The sequence below is a fragment of the Miniopterus natalensis genome, chromosome 1, assembly GCF_054644295.1.
Source record: "Miniopterus natalensis isolate mMinNat1 chromosome 1, mMinNat1.hap1, whole genome shotgun sequence".
Taxonomy (NCBI): Eukaryota; Metazoa; Chordata; class Mammalia; order Chiroptera; family Miniopteridae; genus Miniopterus; species Miniopterus natalensis.
In genome coordinates, this window is record NC_142081.1 from 96,702,184 (window position 1) to 96,725,524 (window position 23,341).

A 23,341-nucleotide genomic window follows, 5' to 3' on the forward strand; every position below is an offset into this window, starting at 1 on the left:
TCTCCCAGACAGCCACCCACCAGTGGGCTCAGGCCCCTAGCAGGGGAGAGAGAGAGGTCTTCAGGGGAGAAACATCTCCCTGAGGTCTCCAGATATCTGTTCCCGTCTCCCCACACCCCTCTGACCCCCCTACCTTTCCAAATCCTCTCCACTTTCTCACAGCATAAGCAAATCCTCTTCAAGAAAGCCTCCCACTCCTCCGCCAACAGATGGAATGGCAAAGGAAGCCACATTTGTCTCAGATGTCGGGTAGTGGCTCTGGGGCTGCCAGCAGCATGGCTTGGTGGCATGGCTCACCCATGTTCTGGACAGTGCCTATCCTGTTAACCATTCCTTCCTCCCACTCAACTCCTGCCCATGCCCTGCCGTGCTCTCAGCCTTCAAAGGAGCTGGCTCTGCCAGGCCTCCCACCACTGTTCATGCTAAATTGTTTCAGTGTGTGTCTCTCTCATAGCTTAACTATCATGGTGGGTCAGCAAGACTGCCCCCCTCCCAGACCTTACTTCAGAGACTGCCCATCTCAGGCCAGCCCCCCATGGTTCACAGGGAAACCAGGACCAAGAGAGGGGCAACTGTTTTCTCACAGTCACACAGCAAGTCCTTAGCAGAGTAGGGACTGGGCCTCTCTACTCTTTGTTCTTGTACCCTGTTTCAGGTGTGATCTTGCCCACAAAACCATCAGCTCCCCGAGAGCAGACCTCCCATCTGCTTTTCTTAGGGGTCTCCACTATCTTGCTGTGCACAGGACTGAACCCACAAAGGGGCATGGAGATCACTGAGCCAACCAGGGATTTCCAGACTGTGCCCAAGGTGTCCCAGGGCTTTACATTCAGGGCTTTATATCTGGAAATATGAGATGCATGGCCTACCCTAATTCATGCTTAGCAGCTGAACATACATTTATAAATTGGGGTTTTATTTTCGATAAAGTATTCTGTGACTAAAAAATAATAATAATAGTCAAAACTTGAAAACCAATGAATTGTTTTGAGTTAAAACATACTGAGAGCAGAGGAGATTCAGGTCAGATACAAGGAATAACTTCCTGGTTTTCAGAGAATCCAAATCATGATTGTTTTTAAGGACCCCTGGAAGCTATTCTTCCCCAGGCAGACACAGTCTGAGGGCCTGAAGGCAGGAACAGAACACAGTCCCAGCTTCCTCCCAGCCAGGCCTGGAGGCCTGGCCCCCCCTGCCCCAGCATTCCACTCCTACCCCTCCTAGAGCCAAAAGGGACATTCCTAAGCATCCAAGTAGGCAAGAGCCTTGTGATGCCACCTGCCTGTAAAGGCACCATGACTGGACTGGGCCTTTTCCCCTGCCTCAATATATCAGCCTCCACATTAAAGGTGATCCTGTGTCCCACAGCCTGCCTGATGAACTAGGACATCAGATAATAATACATAAACCCTGACACCCTCCCACCTTTGCCCAGCCTGTTCCCTACAATTGGTCTTCCCTTTTTCTCCCCATCCTTCAAGGTCCAGTTCCAGCACCACCACCTATGGGAGCCTTTCTAACCATTGATTGCTGAGGCCCACAGCCTGGTCTGCCCTCCTTCTGGGTCCCCGCCCTGCATCTCTATGAGGTTACAGGCTTTTCTTCCCCTAACTTCATCTGGCCTCTGCCTCCTGGTCCATGACCTTCATCAGTGTAACACAGTAGGAGCATGTGTGCGAGACCAGATGCGCGCTCACGTGCGCGCGCACACACACACACACACACACACACACACACACACAGTGTTGCTCAGCAGCCTGGCTCAGAGCCTAGCAAAGAGAGTGTTAAGCCCCTGTGACAGAAGTCCTGGTGGAAACCCCCAACTCAGGACACAGCCCCCAGCTCTACCACCAGAGCAGGGCCTCTGGCCTGAGCCAGACTGCTCTCTGGGGACATAAAGGGGACTGGGAGAGGAGATCAACTTCCGTTCCCACCTAAGGGCAGCTCCTCCCCCACCCACATTTCAGGAGGGGGCAACTATAAATATCAGCGGGCCCATGATGCTGATTCCCATGACACCAACCCTTCCCTGTCCCCTTCCCTCATATACAGTGGCTGGGACAAGCCTCAAGCTCCTACAGCTTTAGGCCAGCCAGGCAGGCCTCAGGCCCAAACGCACACCCACACACACATACAAGCACTTCCTACTGTGGTCAGGGAAGGAACAAATCACCCTTTTTGGGTGTTTTGAGCTCCCTTCCACCCTCAGTTCTGACTCAGGCTCCACCTCTCCCAACTGTGAGTCCTCAGCTCTGGGAACCTATACAGGGCTGGGGGAGGACAGAGGCAGGAACATGACGGTAAAGAACAGTGTTAAGAGAGTCTAGGATTTAATTCCAGCCCTACCACTGGATGCATGACCTCAGGCAAGTGACTTGGCCTTTGTAAGCCTCAGTTTTCTCCTCTCTAAAATGGATAAATAATTCCTACCTCCTCTGTTTGTCAAGGATGAAAGCCCTTTGCTTGGAGTAGGTACCTGCTCCTGCGGTTGCTGTTACTCTATTACCATCTCCTTCTGGAATGGGGACTGCCCCAGCAAAATGGGGTCTCCTGCTTAGGAATGTTTCAGAAGGTTCTCAAGGTGGAGGACTGGATGTGGTGGCCCTGTGAGGGGGTCTGTGTGGGACAAAGTGATGTAGAAAATAGTAGGTAGGCTCCCAAGGGAGCTGTCAGCCAGCCATTGACAGCCTGCCCAGGACCCTTCAGAAAACGGGAGGGGAAAAGGAGGGGGTCTGCATCTGACTGAACCCCTGGGCTGAGAAGAAGCAGGATAGCCCCTCCCGGCCCAGCACCAAATCCTAATAGTCCCTTGGATGGAGATCATTGAGCCGGAGTACAATACAATCAACGCGTACTGAACAAATGACCAAATGACACTCAGACCTGTCCTGGAAGCAGGTGAGTGGGGACAAAGAGAGGACAGGTACGAGGACCTCCTACATGACAGGGAGCCTAACCACCTGTCTTCTCCCCCTCTGCCCATCCCTTGGGGAGCTCCTCCAGAGATAAGGGCAGAAGTCCAAGGCCATGAGATGGCTCAGCTGCCAGAGTCCCCAAGGGCCGTTACCACTCATTAAGCAGCAGTGGCTCCATAGTGAGGAGCAAAATGCGGACCGAGGGAGTGGGGACCCTCTCTGGCCCGGGCTGCTTGGAGCCATTGGGATGTTGGTGATGAGTCCCAGTTTGTGTGAGATCAGAGTTGGTAGAGGGGAGAGGAAGTGAATTTCAGGAAATGAGCAGCCTGGGGAATGCCACTGGAGGGACACTCTGGATAAGAATTTAGCCACAGCCTGGACCCCCAACTTGAAATCGCAGTGTGTGGGCATCTTCTGCCTTCACCCTCATAGGGGTAACTCTTCTCAACAGACCTGTGGGCAGAGTCCAGCTATCTCCCCGGATGTGTGCTAATAAAATCCAGGCACCAGCTGCTGGCTGAGGCTCTATTTCTGGGCCTCTGGTGCCCACATGCTTCCAGCCACCCATCTGAAACCCAGCTGAGTCCCCCCACGGACAGGTACAGTTATTCCCCCTTATCCATGGGGGATACATTCCAAGACCCCCAGTGGATGCCTGAAACCACAGATAGTACCAAGCCCTATATATACTATGTTCTTTCCTAAACAGGCACACCTAGTTTTATTGTGCTTCACAGATAATTGCATTTTTTTACCAAGTTAAGTTTTGTGGCAACCCTGTGTCAAACAAATCTATTGGTGCCATTTTTCATATCGTGGATAGCATTTTTAGCAATAAAGTATTTTTTAATTGATATGAGGGAGGGAGAGAGAGAGAGAAAGAGAGAAACATCGAAGTGAGAGAAATACATCAATTGGTTACCTCCCAGACCAGGAATTGAACCCAAAACCTAGGTATGTGCCCTGACCAGGGATTGAACCCATGACCTTCTGGTGCATCAGACAACACTCCAACCAACTGAGCCACACCGGTCAGGGCAGCAATAAAGTATTTTTAATTAAAGTATATATATTGGTTTTTTTAGACATAATGTTATTGTACAGTTAATACACCACAGTATAGTAAAATCATAACCGTTATATGCAATGGGAAACCAAAAAATTAATGTGCCTCACTTTATTGCAATGTTTGCTTCATTGTGATGGTATGGATTCCTCAATATCTCCGAGGTATGCTTATACATACACACATTTTCACTTAAAGGAAGCACTTCACACCTCTTTGGTATAGCCTAATTGCCAGCATCACTAGTCTTGCACTTTGGGGCCATTAAGTAAAATAAGGGTTACTTGAACACAACAGTTGATTCGATCTGATCATCAAGCCAGCTACTAAGTGATGAAGAGGTGGGGAGCATATACAGTGTGGAGATGTAGGATCTTCATTCTCCAAGGTTAACTCTGAAATTCTGAGCTCAAGCCTCTTAGGAATAGGACAGGGGATTCTGCTTCTGTCCAGAGAGAGACAGATGCTTGTTCTGGGCCACATAGCAAGGTAGGCTGGGCCTGGGATAGGGCTGAGAGGCAGCCCAGCCTGCCAGAGCTCCTGGCATTGGGAAACTGATTTCCTCTGTGGCACAGAGCCCTGGGACTCTCCCAGAATGAGAGTAGCAGTTTCTCTCCATCCCAAGTTCCCATCTTATACCCCTTGACGCAGCCCCACCCTGCCAAAAATAAACCCAGACCACCCCATCTTGTACCAGCTAGACCCACCCAGCCCCTTGGAGCCAGCTGAGTCACCGCTTGGAGCTATTTCTTTTTTTAACTGTCTGAGTCACCAGTGTGGTTATGGCTCCACGACACACACCCCAGGCTGAAGCCCCCAGTGATCCAACTGAGGGAGGGGTCAGAATAGAGGCTGGCAGGTGTGAGCTCAGGCTAGCGCCTCAGCTTGTAACACCTACAAGCCTGGGGAACTCACCCACTAGCAATCCAGAGCCCAAACCCGTCCCCAGTGGTCCTGACATTACTCTGCCCAATTTGCCCAGAATAGTCCTTCAGGGATCTTGGTGACAAATCCCATATGCATTAGCTCTGTTGCCACAGCATTTCTTTGCTTCCAAATTGGTCTGGGCTTCCCACCCTGAGATTGCCAGGAACAGAGGGTTTCCAGGCCCTGGACCCTGTGGGGTAGGAGTGAGCATGGCCTGGCTTTCTGAGGTAACGGCCACAGAGATGCCTAATTCCTGCCTTTCTTCACTGAATCCAACTCAGACTTTGACCACTCTGCCCAGAGCACCAGGAAGACTTTCTGTCAGACAGAAACCCCCACTTCAAACCTTTCCTTGCTCTATGTCCCTTCAACATACAGGAACAACCGGGCCGCAGAACTCTCTCCCCTCCCTGTCTCTCTCTTTCTGTCAACCCCATCTCTCTGGCCCTCCTCTGTTCTTCCTTTACCCAGTCCTGGTGAAGTCCTTAGTGCTCCCTCTGCAGCTGGCACCTCCACAGATCCTTCTCTGCCTGCCCAGTAGACATGACACACCTACCTCTACCCATTTCCATAGGGACTCTGGGCCCCAGGGACCAGTCCAGAGAGAAAGTTTCCATTTCGCTCACCCAAGTCCCCTCCTTCCTATGTCCCAAAGCACAGCTACATCCTGTCCCAGGGAGTGTCAAGATCCCACAGGCACTTCCTTGGCAGCTGAGAAAGGGGGGAGGGGGCCTGGGAGGCCCCACCTCCCAGCCCGATTGGAGCCTGCAGAGCCTCAAATCCCATCCATCTCCTGTCTGTGCTATAGCCTTCAGCTATAAATAGGGGCTCTGATTCTATTTTCTTTTTAAAAAAAAACAAAACAGCAGACTGTTACCACAGGCCCAGAAAAGCACTCCCTGGCTGGGGCAAGGTGGGGACATTGTGTCCAGGCCCCTGCCTCTGGGCACTGACTGGGGCCCTGTCAGGCAGAGGGGAACTTGAAAGAAGCCTGGAGATGAGACAAGGCTGGGGAGAGCTAGTCAGTCCCCCAGGTGCAGCCCTTGCCAGCAGTCCACTAGGGAATGTCACTGCCCTTCTGGCCCTGCTGGGCCCTCCCTCCGTTCTTCCCATCTCCCTTCACCAAGTAGCCAGTCTTGTCCCAAAACTCACAGTGTTAATGGAAAGAGGTGGCAGTGACACAACTCCCCAAGCCACAGTTGAGTATCTTTGCACCCCCAATACAAAGAAAGATGAACTCACCAGGTAGAAGGCCCTGAGCAGAGGCTGGGAGTAGGGACCTGACAGGTATGGATGGAAAACAGCCCAAGGTCTGGTGAGGGTGGCACGTATGGTGTTCAAGGAAGGTGCACAGGAGAGCCTGTGGAGCAGGGGCAAGGTCACCCAGTACCCACATCAGTGCTGCACTAGGGAGTTGGGGTTTGATCATGGGGCAATAGGTAGCCATCAAAGGCTTCCAGGCAAAGAACCGTGATGGAGTGACTTTCATTTTAGGTTAACTATGGCTGCTATTAGCAGAAAGAGGCAGGAAATTCATTAAGCCAGGCAAGGGATGGTGGCCATCTGCCTTGTGGGATAGTACAGAGGAGCAAGAGGGGAAGATGAATTTGAAGAATTTAAGGGTAGGATGGATGTCCATGAGGAGGTAGGAGAGAGAATGTCAGAAGCAACTTTTAGATTTATGCCCAGCAGTGGGTGGGTGGTGGGGCCTTCACTGGATAGGGAGCATGTTAGGGTAGAGATAACAGTGACTCTGGCTCGAGACTGGTGGGCTTGGGTTTGGGGGGCCCTAGGGGGTTCCTGGTATAGTTGTCTAGGGGGCATTGGCTGGTGCCAGAGACAGAGACATGGGTACCACAGCAAAGAGGTGGTGCCAGAGGCCAGGAAAGAGAAATGGACTAGGGAGTGTGGCAGGGTGGGCACAGCTTGTAGTTACTGACAGGCTAGAAGGGTCTATAGAGTTAGTGGGCATGCTAGGCAGGGACCTATGCCAAGAGAATTCAGACCTGTTGGGGAGAAACTCAGTCTGAGGATCTCTGGGGCACCTGGTTAGCACAGAGACCACTAGCAAGGACTCTGAGGTTACCTGGTCTACTCTCCTGTCAGCATGCCACCAAGGAGCTTGCTGTTCTGTCTTCTGTCAGCTCTGCCAATAGGAAATCCCTCACATGGGCCAAATGCCACCTCCATTTAATCTCTGTATTCCCTTAGATGCTGATGCTTCCTCTGTCAGCACATGTGTATGGTCCTCCTGGATGATAGGTGCCCTGGGCACTAGACACAGGCTCCTGGCCCGGTCCTAAAGAGCTTCCCGTCTGGCCAGGCCTGTGGTCCTTTAGGCCAGAGGTGTATTCTGCTGTACCCACTGTAGTGACCACACCTCTCTACCAGCAGTTCCTGCTGGGCCGGGCTGGGCTGAGCTGGCCAGGGCCCAGGTGTATGTGTCAGTCTCCCCACCCAGGTCCCTTTTCACAGGCGGGAAAACTGAGGCCAGAGAGAGTATGGCAGCATGTGGCTCTGAGTGTAGTGTGTGTGTGTGTTGGTGGGGGGTGTCCTTGACCCAAGCCTCTGCTTCCCCCAGGACATGGGACCTCTGTCTGTGGGGTCATCCTACCTCCCTTCCCTATATTTCAGATGGGAAAATTAAGGCAGAGATAGTGGTATCTTCTCCAAAGCACACAGCCTATTAAGCACAAGCCAGGCCAAATTGGTCCAGACCTCTGTCCAGACCAAGAGTCATGGCTTCCACTGTCCCCCCATCCCAGCTCACATACTCACTGTCTCCAAGCCCAGCCTGCCAGGCTCAGGGAAACGCTGAGGCACCACTCCAGCAGCCTGCCCTCAGCAGTTTCTCATCCCAGAGCAGAAGGGATTCTGCCATAGAGGGGATGGCCCCTCAGATTCCTGGCTGCAGGCTTCTCACCCTGGGTGGAACCCAACCTTCCCACCTCTCCAGCCTTTTCCCTGACCTCTAAAACCTCAATGCGCTGGTGGATCAGGGAGGAACCTTCTTCAGGGCTGTCTCATTTATCACTATTTTCTGAAATGTGCCATCCTCAGCCAGCCCAAATAAGGCCCCTCCTTGATCCATTAGCCTCAAAGCCAGAACCTATCCAGCAATGCTGGGAGAGGCCAGCTGCCAAATGCATGGAAAACAAATGCTCTCCCCCCTTCCTCACTCTCTCCCCTCACAACCACCCCCAACCTTGAAAGAGGGAATCTTGAGGACAGAAAGGGAAAAAGTGTGTCTCCCCCAGGCAGGGGGCCAGTTCTCACACCCAGGCAGATGCTCCACTTCCAAGTCACACATAGCGACCCACACTCCCCTTCTGTGTGCATACCCCACCCTGATACCCACAGCACCAGGCTCAGGAACCACACCAACGGGATGATTAATCCCACTCCACAGCTGCTCTTTAGGCCCCAGCACAGGTAACTGCTCTCCTTGCCTCATTTTCCTCACCCGTAAAATGGGAGCTCTCTCACCTGTTGGGAGTGAGGGGCTGGGCAGGCCTGATGCCAGGCAAGCTCTCTCGCTCTTTCTTCTCTCCAGAACCCCTACCTCAGCCTGGTCAACTGAGATGAGAGATCCATATTCCCTCCAGGGCCAGGAAAGCCAGGGGAAAGGGAATGTGGAAGAGGGCCTAGAAATCCTCACTGTATAAGGAGGAGAATCACAAGGCAAGGAAAAGCCTCTCAGAATTGCTCCAAGTCACAGAAGCTCCACCCCTCCATGCCTCCGGGTTGGAGAACAGCAGGCTTCCACAAAGACAGCAATGAGGGCCCTGCTTCCTCCTGCCCCAGCCTTCCAGCCTGGGTGGACTCTGGGTTGCTTCTTCCAGCAAAGCCTCTCATTTTCTCTCCCACTTCCTCTGTGTCCCATGTGGCCCCAGGGTAGAGACACATGGCTAGGAGCCCAGGGCACCAGCCCTGCCCCATCAGTGTCTGTGGACCAAGCTCAGCATCTTACCCCACTGGTCCCCTGCTTCCTCTCCAGGGGCACTCACCTTCCAGAGGGGGTCCCTAAATTGGGCATGTTCCTCAGTGTATGCCCCTTGGTATGGATGGCCTCCAGGTGCTTGGTTAGAAGACCATTAGCTGAGGCCAGTGACCAGGGTGAGGGCCCAGCCAACAGCTGAGGAAGCCCGTTGTCCTGCCCTGCCCTCCTTGGCCTGGCAGCCAAACACAAGGTCAAATACCCTGAGAGTGAGTCTTATGGTGAAGGGTTCTCAAAGTGAGGAGGGATGGTGACCACAGCTGAGGTCTCGGCAGTGTTGAGATGTAAAGACGGGGGTTTGCCCACAAGCACAGGAGCTTGGTGTTCCTACACTCTACTAGGACAAGCTGTTGTCTCCTGAGAAGAACAGGAATGGCTGCTGTTTTAAGTTCCCTGTGACTTTGAGCTAATCTACTGTTATTCCTATGGGCATGCTTTGAGGGAGCTGGGATGGCCCTGGCTTATAGACTCAATTTGGAATCAAGGACACAGGTAGTGAGCACTGAGGGTCTGCAGGTGTGTGAGCATCTTTCAGGCAGCCAGCCCTGGCACGTAGTGAGCCATCTCAAACTTGGATCTTGCAACCCCAATGTCACCACCACAGGCAGGTTATGTCATATCTTTGGTCTGCCTGAAATCTGTCCCTGTAACTTTGCCCCTTGTTACCTTTGGAGGTAACAGGCATGGGGGAAGTGAAAGTTTGGGAGGGTAGAGGTTTGAAGCTTGTGGGGATGGGAGGGACTCTGGGACATGCTGAGGGAGGAGCTGACATCTGAATAGACACAGTGACAGCTTCTCCCTTGCCCAGGAGCCCAGGTAGACAGATATGGCTGGCCAGGAAACTCATGGTCTAGTACTCAGAGCTGGGCTGGGCCTACCACACCGAATCCTCCTTTGTCCCACACTCATTCCCACCGCTACCCACTGTGCAAGGGCTAGGATCGGTGCTGCTCTGTGGGACTGAGTCCTCATACCAGTACATTTGCTCTCCCAGTTCTGCAATAGGAGGGGGCAGCATAGGGAGCATCAGCCCCACCAGGTTCTAAATCAGGAGGAATTTTCCACCCTACCCCAGTCTCCTTAGAGGTTCCCTGGCTTGGGCAGCAGAGTGCTGGGGATCTGGCCTGAGGTCCAGAGGGCCTGGTGACCTCAGGGAGGGTCCAGCTGCAGAGAAAGGGCACCTGGCCCATCCTTGCTCTCACACAGGGCCATTCACACACTCATCCATGAGGGAAAACAAAGGACCCTTCACACTGCAGAGAACCTTGCCTTGGCCTTCCCAGAACACCCCACCCGCAGTTCCTCAGACTCCCCAGGGGGACTGTCTCAGCCTCACCCCTGCCTACCCTGATCTGGAACCAGGATTTGTCACCCCTAGTGACAAGGGGCTACGGTGGAAGAGTCCAGCTGCAACTAGAGCAGGAACCCCTCCCTCCCCAACTGTCCCCTCCTCACCCTCCTCGCTCTTGTCCACAGCAGTAGGCTCACTGCCGATATCCTGCCTTCATCTCTCTTGGGTATTTCCTCCTCCATCTCCCTTCAGCCTCAGTCTGATCCCTGAGTTCAGTCTTTGTGGAGGAAGAGTCTTTATTTTCCATCCTCAGTTTTAATATCTTTTTCAGGCTTTCTGTCTTTCCCAGGTTGGCTCTCCTTCTATATCCTCATCACTCCAGTGTTGTATTTGTGAATGAATGAATCAAAGAATGAGGCTCTCCCTTCTCTCACCATCCATCTCTCAGCTCCTGCTATGTCTCAGTACCAATAAGTCCCTCCTCGACAACATGCCCAGGTCTCCCACCATTCACACTTGACCGTGGGCTCAGGCACTCCCCACCGGCCATCCTGCCCAGCGATCTCAGCTCCCAAACTTTCTCCCTTATAAAGTCAGGCAGCAGCAGACACCCAGGAATGCTGCTGCTGCCCATGACGCATGCTGGCTGTGGGGCCGCCTGGCTGCCCCCAGGAGACCAGGAATGTGGCAGGAGCATGAACATAAGGATCAATGACCAGGGAGGGGTGGGGTGAGGGTGGGGGTGCCTGGACAGGTGGCAGGGCCGGGACTACAGGCTTTCTGCTTCTCTCTGTCAAATTGCTTCTCCTCTGGGGCCTCGGGTTTTCTAAGAAGTAGAAGCCAAGTCCCCCTATTACAGGCAGAGCTGCAGAGAACTTTGATATTGTGGAACTCATTGCCCAGGAAGTGGGGACCCAGGGCTAAGGAGGCAAGAGGCCCCATGCCAGGCTCTCTAGACTGCGACTGTTCTGGAGCAAGAGTGATGCTCCCAGTTACAGCCAGGATGGGACAGAGGGAAGACGGAAGGCAAAGACAAAAACAGGGAGAGGCGAGGAAAAGCAGAGGCAGAGACAGGCAGCAGGGTGGCTGAAGAGCCAAGACAGAGACAAGGAGAGATGAAACAGAGCTAGGGAGAGACAGTCTGGCTAGCTCCAGGGTTTCTAAAGACTCAGAAGGAGCAGGATCTGCAGCAGCCCCTAGCCTGGAAAGGCACCCATGCTTTAGACCTGCTCCTAGCCTGGGAATGGGTCTACAGCCTGATTATGCATACATTGCCCCTTGTCCCAAGAGCCTGTTGACAGGCAGATACTTGGGCATCATGATGGAAGTAAGCCTCATGTTTGGGGTCCCCCAGGGGCGGGGACCAAGTTCCCATTCACAAACATCCTAGGAGTCTGCCCAGGGAGCCAGAAGATGCCCACATAACCTGTGCCCTGCCAGAGGGTGGCTTGTCAGGGGCCCTTGGTCTAGGCTTCACCTCCCCATGTGAGAAGGGGCTTGGTAGGGAAAGACACAAGCTCTTTCTGTGATCCCAGCCCTTGTCTCAGGAAGAGGGATGGAGCTGCCCAGTCCTGGACCCAGACAGCAGTGCCCTGTTCATGGGCAGGAAGGGTGGGATGCTATGGGCCTTATCCACCTTCAGTAAACCTCTTGGATGGATGAGTGCCGAGCAGGAGGGGCAGGAACCCTCCAGGAACACAAGGTTCCTTTCATGGAGCCAGACCCAGCCAAGTCATGGCAGGTGGGCACTGAGAGGCAAGACAGGCTTGGGCAAAATTGCTGCTCTGTCCTGGCAGCTCTGTGCCCCCCCCCCCCCCACACACACACACACGTACAAATAGCCTTATGTAAATCCAAAACACACCCCCAGCAACCACCCACACCCTTGCACACACATGCAAATGCACATCTATATAGCCCTGTACACTCACCTACATGCCTTCATCCAGGCAGAGAAACCCATACATGTAGGACTCTTCTTGCTCCTTTACTTATCCCCCAGACCCTGTGGGGCATCCTGTTCCCACCATTCTGAAGGCTTGGTACCATCCTAGCAGCCCACAATATGAACCCTCTGCACACCCATATTAGAGAACAGACCTCTGGATTGGGAGAGGAACCTCCAGGACTAATACCCACAGGAAGGAGGAGGAAGGATTGGAAAGAAATGCTCATTTTACAAAATGGTGGCCCAGAGGCCTACACTGAGCTCTTCTCCAGCTACTGCAGGCCTGAGCTGGTGTTTTGATGAATCATGGGTCTTCTTGACTCAAGAGATTTAAGGGAAGGTCTCTAGGCAGTTCTAATGCCTCCTCTCCTCCCTCACCACCCAACACCCCATCAGGTCACTAAGCCCAGCTTAGGCGTATTACCTTTCCCTCTATCTACTCCTCTGTCTTCAACTTTCCAGAGCCTATATATTCCTGCCAGTCTCTCACTTGTCCTTGCTGCCCATTCCCCTCCCTCTCTGCTCCTCTACACCACCTTTATCCCCCCCAGGAAGCCCTTAGGGATTGACTTCTAGCTCATTACTTCTTTATCCGGTACCTCCTATCCATTCAAAGCCCCTCTCCAATGCCCACCCCCACCTCCCAGGACAGAGATTCTAAGTTCTTGCAACTAAAGCCCATCAGAGACAGTAAGAGGGGCAGAAGACCGAGAACAGAAAGTAGGGGTGGCGAGGTGGGGAGGACTGTCATAGTTTCCAAAACCCTGGCCAGCAAGGCCTCAGAAGCCTCTGTTGGGGAAGGGTGGAGGGTCTGCCTGGCCTGCACACACCCAGCACAGCACAAGGCTGCTTGTGTGAGCCCTTCCCTCCTGGCCCCACTGGAAATAGCAGTGCCCAGCCCCTCAATGAGCCCATTCAGAATCCAGCCCTCTGGAAAGTACCCCTACATCCTGCTGCCCTCCCACTTGGGCCTGGAGAATCAGGCCAAACTGGCTGTTGCTCTCCCCTGCTGGGACAGCAGTGCAGACAAGTTGGTTAGAGCTGGCCATCTACTTCCTGCTTAGTCCAAAGCCCTGACCTTGATCATGCCCCAGCAGGTTTATATCCACCTTTAGCAAAAGAGAATGTGGATGGGTATGCGGGCTCTTTCCCACACAGGGGAGAGAGATGGGCCTTCTGTGGGTGGTAGGCAGATAAATGTTTAGCAATGGGCTCTCTGGGAGACAGGGAGCCCTGATTTGTGGTATTGGCCTCTTTCCATGGTATAAATATTATCACTGGGCAACATCACCTGGCTCACAAAATCCCTAAAAATTTGCAATCAGCTCTTGCCAGTTGCTGAGCTCTAGCCCACCATGGTGGTGGCCCTGTTCTTCAGGGACCCTGTGCTCCACTCTCTCTGCTGTAGTGCCCTCAGTGTAGTATGCTGCATTTTGTTCTTAAGAATCAATGTCCTTGCAGATAAGTCTCTCCATAGGTGCCTGCCACCTGCCAGTCCCCTGACCTGTACCTTACCAGCACTGAGGTCCACTAGGCTTGCTGGGCCATGTTGCTCAGATGGTTTTGCAGTTCTTATTTGATTCCTTTAGCTTCCCAAACAAAGGCTCTGATGTTTCCAATGAGTTCCAGCAAAGGAGATGACTAGGGGGGATTTAAGTTCAGCCCAAGGGGAAAAGCATTATCTGTCTTGGACATCCCTTGAGTGGTTCTGGCTGCCCATAGGGCATACATGCCTCAGACTCCTCCAGTGGCTATTTTTTCAGGCACCTGTTGGCTGGCTCAGGTTGGCCAAGGACCAGCAGGTATGTAGCTGGTGCCAGGTCATCCCTATCAAGGCCATCAGCCTTTATTCACTCACATGGGGTTTAAGGGAAGCCAAACAGGGATGAATCATCTTTTTCACCCTTTACTGTCTGCTTCTCCTAGCCTTGGACATCTGGGGGACAGACTCAGAGTTATTTTTGGCCCTAATCTCCACAAAGGAACAGACTAGAAATTGCGGCAGCAAGTTGGAGGTCAAGGGAGGCTAATTTGAGGAAACTGCCTGGAAGGAGATGGCAACTTAAAAAAGAAGGTGTCCCAGTATGGGACAAAAGGGACCCTGAACAGTGACCACTAACCCTGTGAAACCCCTACTGCTTTGGGAGGTCCACTGGCCTGTCCAGCAGACTCTCAACTCCTCCCAGGCCTTGTCTTCAGCCTCAGACCCTTCCTTGGAGAAGTCAACTGTTCTCATCCTGGGCTCCCTGGCCATGGTGAAAACAATGGGACCAGATCTGATTGCTCACCAGGGACCATTAATAGCTCTACAGCAGGTGCAACATGCGGTGATGCAGGAAGTTTTGGCCCATTTGGGGTCCCGCACTGCATGTGGCCTCCATCTGGCCTTAGAACCTTTGCTCCTCTGTAGACTCAGGCCAAACAAGCTGCTTCTGCCACCCCCAAAGGTAGTTGGGAGCATGGCCCACGAGAAAAGCAAAGATGAGTGGGCTGTCTGTCAATAACACCACCAGGCCCTAGCCATGGCCCCAGCCAACTCACAGAGGTGGGGCATAGCATGGAAAATGTGGCCAAAGTATAAGGGCACTTAGGAAAAGGATTTGGTCAAGGATCAGTTGGGTGTAAAGGTGGCTCTTCTGGAACTCCAGTCCTGGGATTTGTAACCAGCAGGCAGGTGATCCTGCCAGTAATGGTTTCCCTTTAGGCCAAGGAGGGTCTAGACCCAGGATGGAGATTCTGCTGGGGCCTAGGGGAGCAGAGCCATTGCTGGCAGAGGCCCCTGACCCCAGAGACCTCTGAGGAAGAGGCCTGAGTTGCTTGAAATTGCAGGGTTGGGCCTTCTTCAAAGGCAAAATCTAGGCTGGATACCTTCTGGTGCCTGCAGGTGCTGGGATACAGCTGAGGCCCATGGGACAGCCACATGGAAGAACCATTAGGGTGCGCCAGCATGAAATCCTTCCCCGCAGCCCACACATTCGCTCTGTAGCACCTGTCCTCCTCCAGGCAAGGGTCTGAGACTTGACCAAAACTCCTTCTCTCACACAGCCTCCTTCTTCGGTGAGAACCACCTGGAGGTGCTTGTGGCCACAATTCTAAAGAACATAGACCTACGGCTACAGTTCTCCACATCCCAGAGTGAAGCCCTACTTCTTCTGGCAGCAGGCCCAGCTGACCATCTTCTCCTGCAGCTCTATTCTGGACACCTGGAGGTCAGTGACATCTCCCTGCTGAACTCTAGCTTTCAATGGCCCCTAACCAGCTGTGTGAACTTGTCAAGTCATTTTCACCTTGGCGTCTCAAGTTCTCCACTGTGAGATGGACAACAGCATCCCAGAAGCTGTGAGTCCCTCATGAACTGGCTCTGCCCTCCTGCTCTCCAACCTCACTTCTTACCACAACTCTAGCTGGCCTTTGGGTGCTGATCACACTGATGGTTTTCAGTTCCCTGGTTATCTATGATCTCTTGCTGCCAGGTCTTCTCTCACTCCATGCCTTATACCTGCCTCATCCACTCCCTGCACCTGCCCAACTCTAGCTTCACCTTGAAGTCTCAGCATGGACATCCCTCCCACCCCCACTGCTCACCTGGGCTCTGCATAGCACCAATCATATCTGTCGATGATGGTAACAACAATACTGCCACAGCTTCCTCACTTTTCCATTTCATTCTTCAAATCACCACAAGCTAAATTAGCAAGGATTCCTCCGGCTCTCTCCCTTGAGGCTTCTCCCTAACCATGAAGAGTTCGAGAACCCAAGGTCTTAGTCTAAATGAAAGCCATCTGATTCCATACCACACTGAGAAGACTATGACCTAATCATCCATCAGCCCATCTGCTACTCACTGCCATAAAGTGTCACTGTTGAACACAGCCTGTTACAGCTTGGTCCTGATACCCTTCCTCTCTGCGAGATGCAATAAGGCCACACCCCTACAAAGGTGCTTCATACTTGGACTCCTAAGGTCTGGGTTCTTAGTGCTCTGCTCTTTCAGTTGCCCTACTCTGCCAAGACCATTTTACCATCTGGTTATGAAAGCACTGCACTAGAGTCAGTTCTGGTGTCAATGCCCTGGAGACAGACCATGTCCTTCTCTCCCAAGGATCTCCCCTCCCTTTAGGTCAGGGAGCTTTTCTTACTAAACCTTCACAACACAGAGCCTCTGATTGGGCTCCCCGTCCCTAAACATTGAGCCTAGCTGCCCCACTCAGGGCCCTCAGCAGGGAGTTCCCAGGTGCCCATGATGGAATCTTTTGTATTCCAAGGTAATTTTTATGGCACCTCTTAACCAAGGAAAGAGGGGGGGATTTTATTTTTATTTTTTAAAATATATCTTTATTTATTATTATTTTTTTTTAATATGTCTTTATTGATTTCAAAGCGGAAGGGAGAGGGAGATAGAGATAGAAACGTCAATGATGAGAGAGTCATCATTGGTTGGCTGCCTCCTGCACACCCTCGACTAGGAATCAAGCCCACAACCCAGGCATGTGCCCTAACCGAGAATCAAACCAAGATCTTCTGGATCCTAGGTTGATGCTCAACTGCTGAGCCATGCCTGGCCAGATGATGTGGAGAATTTTTTTTTTTAATTTATCTTCATTGTTGAAAGTATTACAGATATCCCCCCTTTTTTCCCCATTGATCTCCTCCCCTCCTGTATCCAATCCACTCCCCCAGGTCTTCACCACACTATTGTCTGTGACCATGGGTTATGCATATATGCATATAAGTTCTTTGATTAATTGCTCCCCACCCATTCCCCCACCCCTGCCTTCCCACTGAGATTCATCAGCCTGTTCTATGCTTCTATATCTCTGGAACTATTTTGTTCCTCAGTCTATTTTGTTTATTAGATTCCACATATGAGTGAAATCATGTAAAACTGAATCAGGAAGAACCAGAAAACCTGAATAGGCTAATAACAACTGATTAAATCGAAGCAGTAATAAAATAAAAAAAACTCCCAGCAAACAAAAGCCCTTGTCCAGATGCCTTCATAGGGGAGCTTTCTAATTCTTTAAGTTGTAGGGTTAGATAGTGTTGACTTTTTATCTGGCAGATCTATTCAGTGAAGTCAGTGGGGAGTTAAAGTCCACGACTATAACTGTATTGCTGTTGCTCTCTCCCTTAAAGTCCTTAAGGTTATTATTGATAGGTCCTCATTTATTGCCATTTTAATTCTTTATTTCTATGTTTCTCTCTCTCTTTCTTCTTATTATTACATCAGTCCCTTTAACATTTCTTACAATGCTTCTATTTCTACTTCTAATTACAGCAGTCCCTTTAACATTTCCTGGAATGCTGGTTTGGTGGTGATAAACTCCTTTAGCCTTTTTTTGTCTGGGAAGATCTTTATTTCACCACCTATTTTGAATGATAGCCTTGCTGGATAGAGTAGTCTTGGTTTCAGATCCTTGCTTTTCATTACCTTGAATACTTCATGCCATTCCCTTCTGGCCTGTAGAGTTTCTGATGAGAAATCAGCTAACAGCCTTATGGGAGCTCCCTTATAGGTGAAAGATTGCTTTTCTCTTGCTGCCTTTAAGATTCTTTGTCTTGAATTTTTGGCATTTTAATTATGATGTGTCTGGTGTGGGCCTCTTTGGATTCTTCTTGCTTGGGACTCTCTGTGCCTCCTGAACTTGTGTGACTTTTTCCTTGACCAGGTTAAGGAAGTTTTCTGCCATTATTTCTTCAAACAGTTTCTCTAACCCTTGCTTACTTTCAACCTTTTCTGATACTCTAATGATGCGAATATTGTTACATTTCATGTTGTCCCACAGCTCCCTTATACTGTCCTCCTGTTTTTTGTTTTTTCTTTTTGGTTCTCAGACTGAGTGATTTTTTCTGCCCTCTTTTATTTCACTGATCCAATCCTCAGCTTCCTCTAATCTGCCGTTTATTCCTTCCAATGTATTCTTTATTTCTGCTTTGTCATTCTCAATTTCCTTCATAGTTTCCATATCTTTTTTCATGCTGTTGAGCATTCTTACAATCAGTATCCCGAACTCTATATCTGCTAGATTGCTATCTCCATTTCATTTAGTTCTTGTTCTGAAGACTTCTCTTGATCTTGCATTTGGGGCCTGTTTTTTGTCTCCTCATTTCGGCTGCATATTTTGGGTTGCTTCTGTGTATTAGGTAGGCCTGCTAGGACTCTCAGTCTTTTTGGAAGGTCTCTGGTGCAGGCCAATGTCAGACACTGTTTGTGACTGACCTTGAGTACCCTGTTTGGAGCTACCAACAACCCATGGCTTGAGGTCCCCTCTGTTGGGGCTTGGTGCATTTGGGCACAACCAAGATGCCTACCAAAGTCTGCTTTTCCAATGCCTGGGTCCAGAAGCAGATCAGGCAAAGATTTCAAAGCACTCTGAAGTCTGTCTCTGCCTGCAGGCTGATTAATCTGATTCTATTAATGAGCTTCAGGCTGTAGAAACTCTACGAGGTAGGGTGAGAGGGTTTCCAGCAGGGTGGGGCAATTGCTTCCCCCTCAGGCAAAAGATACTTGGAAGGTAAATGTCTGCCTCTGCAGTATGGTGGAATGACTCAGCACAGGAGTCCAGAAAGGTACCCTCTGAGCTCTATCTCTAGAGCCCACAACCCTAGATTCTCCTCACACAGCTCCAGTCCACTCTGCCCTCCCTCGGCTGACGCCCAAGGTGAGTGGCTCACACGAAACTTTGTGTATTGGCTCTTTAAGATGGTGCCTGCAGTTACAGCCATCTCGCAGATAGAAACCCAGCTGCTTTTCACAGCCAGATGTTATGTGGGCACCTTTCTCAGTTCTGGTGCTTTTGGTTGGGAAGCCCAGGCTGGGGTTTAGGCCCCAGATTCCTCAGTGGGATCCCCTCCCCCCATAGTTGAAATATCCCTCCAGACCTTCAGCTGCTGCCTGTGGGAGCCCAGTCAGCCCTCTTGTGCCTCTGCACTTCCTAACAGTCTTTATGTGGTCTCCACTTTTCCTCCTTGGTTATGAGGGTACTCTCCAGCTTGTCTTCAGTTGAAGTTGACTATTCAGGATGGTTTTTCTATATTTTAGTTGTAATTCCAGTTTGGTCCCATGAGAATGTCAGTGTAGCTTCCACTCAGTCCGCTGCCATCTTTAATCTCCCTGGGAAAGAATTTTTAAAATCTAGGTTGAATGTGTAGGAGAGCATCCTCTAGATGTCAGTTATTTGTAGAAAGGGACAACATCTGACTCATATCAGAGCCCAGAGCCTGTCCTGACCTCATAGGAATCACTCTCATGAGTGTATGGAAAATGAATAAAGATATGGAAGGAAGGAGAGAGGGGTGGCATAAGAAGACTTTGTCCTAGGCCCTCTACTCTGAGGACCCCAAGTGATCCTTGGGACCAATTATGCTTTTCCAGCAAAAGTGACAGATTCACAGGGCTGCCTCCTCTACTCCCCGTCTCTCCTCAGGTCAGACTTGTCCTAGGCCAAGAGGAGCTGAGGCTGCAGACCCCGTCTGACATCATGTTGAGTGACTCCATCCTCCACACGGTAGGGCTGACAATGTCAGGTGGCTGGGCCTGGTTGTCAGTCGATGGGCTCCTCAACACCTCAGCCCCAGTCCCAGGGGCCCCTCTGGAGGTCCCCTATGGGCTCTTTGTGGGGGGCACTGGAAGCCTGGGCCTGCCCTACCTGAAGGGAACCAGCCGACCTCTGAGAGGTTGCCTCCATGCAGCCACCCTCAATGGCCACAGCCTCCTTCAGCCACTGACCTCAGACGTCCATGAGGGCTGTGCTGAAGAGTTTTCTGCTGGTGACGATGTGGCCCTGGGCTTCTCTGGGCCCCACTCACTGGCTGCCTTCCCTCCCTGGAGCACTAAGGATAAAGGTACCCTGGAGTTTACACTCATCACAAGGAGCCAGCAGGCACCCCTGGCCTTCCAAGCAGGGGGTCAGCATGGGGACTTCATCTACTTGGATATCTTTGAGGGCCACCTGCGGGCTGTGGTTGAGAAAGGACAGGGCACTGTGTTGCTCCACAACAGTATGCCTGTGGCCAATGGGCAGCCCCACGAGGTCAGTGTCCACATGGATGCTCACCAGCTGGAAATTTCCGTGGACCAGTACCCAACACGTACTTCCAACCGTGGGGTCCTCAGCTACCTGGAGCCAAGCGGCAGTCTCCTCCTTGGGGGGCTAGATGCAGAGGCCTCTCATCATCTTCGGGAACACCGCCTGGGCCTGGCAGCAGGGGCTGTCAGTGTCTCCCTGCTGGGCTGCATGGAGGACCTCAGTATCAATGGCCAGAGGTGGGGGCTCCGGGAAGCCTTGCTGACTCGAAATATGGTGGCTGGCTGCAGGCCTGAGGAAGATGAATATGAGGAGGAGGATTATGGCCCCTATGAAGTTTTTTCCACCCTGGCACCTGAAGTTTGGCCAGCCATTGAGCTGCCTGAGCCCTGTGTGCCTGAACCCGGACTGCCTCCTATCTTTGACAACTTCACCCAACTGCTGACCATCAGCCCCCTGGTGGTGGCAGAGGGTGGCACAGCCTGGCTTGAGTGGCGGCATGTGCAGCCCACCCTGGACCTGAGGGAGGCTGAGCTACGCAAATCCCAGGTGCTGTTCAGTGTGAGCCAGGGGCCGCGCCACGGCACGCTGGAGCTGGACATTCCGGGTGCGAAGACTCGGAAAATGTTCACCCTCCTAGATGTGGTGAATCGCAAGGCCCGCTTTGTCCACAATGGCTCTGAGGACACCTTCGACCAGCTGGTGCTAGAAGTGTCAGTGACGGCTCAGGGTCCCATGCCCTCCTGCCTTCGGAGGGGCCAAACTTACATTCTGCCCATCCAGATAAACCCTGTCAATGACCCACCCCGCATCATCTTCCCTCAAGGCAGTCTCATGGTGATCCTGGAACACACACAGAAGCCACTGGGGCCTGAGGTTTTCCAGGCCTATGACCCAGACTCCACTTGCGAGGGCCTTACCTTCCAGCTCCTAGTCAGTGGCCCCGTGGAACGTCGAGACCAGCCTGGGGAGCCAGCAACTGAGTTCTCCTGCCGGGAGCTGGAGGCAGGCAGCCTTGTCTACGTCCACAGTGGCGGGCCTGCCCAGGATCTCATCTTCAGGGTCAGCGATGGGCTGCAGGCCAGCTCTCTGGCCACACTGAAGGTGGTGGCTGTCCGGCCAGCCATTCAGATCCGCCACAACACGGGGCTGCACCTGGCCCAGGGCTCTGCTGCACTGGTCTTGCCTGCCAACTTGTCAGTGGAAACAAATGCTGTAGGGCAGGATGTGAGCGTACTATTCCGAGTGACTGGGGCCCTGCAGTTCGGGGAGCTGCAGAAGCAGGGGTCAGGTGGGGCAGAGGGTGCGGAATGGCGGGCCACACAGGCCTTCCACCAGCGGGATATGGAACAGGGCCGAGTGCGATACCTAAGCACTGACCCAGAACACCGTGCTGAGGACACAGTGGAGAAACTGGCCCTGGAGGTGCAAGTAGGCCAGGAGACCCTGAGCAATCTGTCCTTCCCAGTGACAGTCCAGAGAGCCACCGTGTGGCTGCTACGGCTGGAACCACTGCACACTCAAAACACCCGGCAGGAGGCCCTTACCACAGACCATCTGGAGGCCGCCCTGGAGGAGGCAGGCCCAAGCCCCACTACTTTCCACTATGAAGTGGTTCAGGCCCCTAGAAAGGGTAATCTACGGCTCCAGGGCACGAGGCTGTCAGAAGGTCAGGGCTTCACCCAGGATGACCTGAAAGCTGGTCGGGTGACCTATGGGGCCACAGCACGTGCCTCAGAGGTGGTCAAGGATGGCTTCCATTTCCGTGTCACAGCTCCACCACACTTCTCCCCACTCTTCACTTTCCCCATCCATATTGGTGGTGACCCAGATGCTCCCGTCCTCACCAACATTCTCCTCTCAGTCCCTGAAGGTGGTGAGGCTATCCTCTCTGCTGATCACCTCTTCGTTAAGAGTCTCAACAGTGCCAGCTATCTCTATGAGGTCATGGAGCAGCCCCGCCATGGGAGGTTGGCATGGCAGGGGGCACAAGACAAGAGCACTATGGTGACATCCTTTACCAATGAGGACCTGCTACATGGCCGGCTGGTGTACCAGCATGATGACTCTGAGACCACGGAAGATGACATCCCATTTATGGCTACCCGCCAGGGGGAGGGCAGCGGTGGCATGACCTGGGAGGAGGTACGTGGTGTCTTCCGAGTGGCCATCCAGCCCGTGAACGACCATGCCCCCGTGCAGACCATCAGCCGCATCTTCCATGTAGCTCGGGGTGGGCGGCGACTACTCACTACAGATGACGTGGCCTTCAGTGATGCCGACTCTGGCTTTACTGATGCCCAGTTGGTGCTGACCCGCAAGGACCTCCTCTTTGGCAGTATTGTGGCTGTGGATGAGCCCATGCGGCCCATCTACCGCTTCACCCAGGAGGACCTCAGGAAGAAGCGAGTACTATTCGTGCACTCAGGGGCTGACAGAGGCTGGATCCAACTGCAGGTGTCTGATGGGCAGCACCAGGCCACCGCACTGCTTGAAGTGCAGGCTTCAGAGCCCTTCCTCCGTGTAGCAAATGCCTCTAGCCTTGTGGTCCCTCAAGGAGGCCAGGGCACCATTGACACAACTGTGCTCCACCTAGACACCAACCTAGACATCCGCAGTGGGGATGAGGTCCACTATCATGTCACAGCTGGCCCACACTGGGGGCAGCTGCTCCGGGCAGGCCAGCCAGCCAAAGCCTTTTTTCAGCAGGACCTGCTGAATGGGGACATCATCTACAGGCACAATGGCAGCCTCAGCCCCCGTGACACCATGGCCTTCTCTGTGGATGCAGGACCTGTGCACACAGATGCCACCCTACAAGTGACCATTGCCCTAGAGGGGCCACTGGGCCCACTGCACCTGGTCCAGCACAAGAAAGTCTACGTCTTCCAGGGGGAGATGGCTGAGATCAGAAGGGATCAGCTGGAGGTAAAGGGCTGGGGGATGAGCAGAATATGGGCCTTCATGCTGTGCATGCTTGGATGTTTTGGGTATGCCTGTGGTATCTTCTGGGTCAGGTATGTGTACATGCCTTGAGTATGCTCCTGTGTACATGCATGTTGTGTGCCCAAGAGTTTCTGAGGAATTTGTTGTACATACAGCTGCCTATGCATTGTGTGTGCCTCCACATGTCATGTGCATATGTGTGCATGCTCTGGCAAACCATGCAG

The 23,341-nt window shown here is 52.5% G+C and overlaps 2 protein-coding genes across 3 annotated transcripts in view; one reads left to right on the top strand and one right to left on the bottom strand.

Annotated features, from left to right (window-relative positions):
• The window catches only part of CSPG4 (chondroitin sulfate proteoglycan 4), a 38,128-nt gene that overhangs the window by 3,933 nt on the left and 10,854 nt on the right, over positions 1–23,341 (top strand). The window contains exons 2-3 of one of the 2 annotated variants that reach the window (XM_016210567.2): positions 15,190–15,353; positions 19,572–23,099. In XM_016210567.2, coding sequence (XP_016066053.2) covers positions 15,190–15,353; positions 19,572–23,099 — 3,692 coding nt within the window. Of the gene's footprint in view, positions 1–15,189; positions 15,484–19,571; positions 23,100–23,341 lie in introns of those variants that run through there. The other variant, XM_016210568.2, reaches the window with a different exon arrangement.
• Positions 19,098–23,341, bottom strand: part of SNX33 (sorting nexin 33) — a 43,458-nt gene continuing 39,214 nt past the window's right edge. Inside the window, exon 3 of the mRNA XM_087824133.1 lies at positions 19,098–19,258. The gene's annotated coding sequence lies outside the window, so the exon portion shown is untranslated. The remainder of the gene's footprint in view (positions 19,259–23,341) is intronic.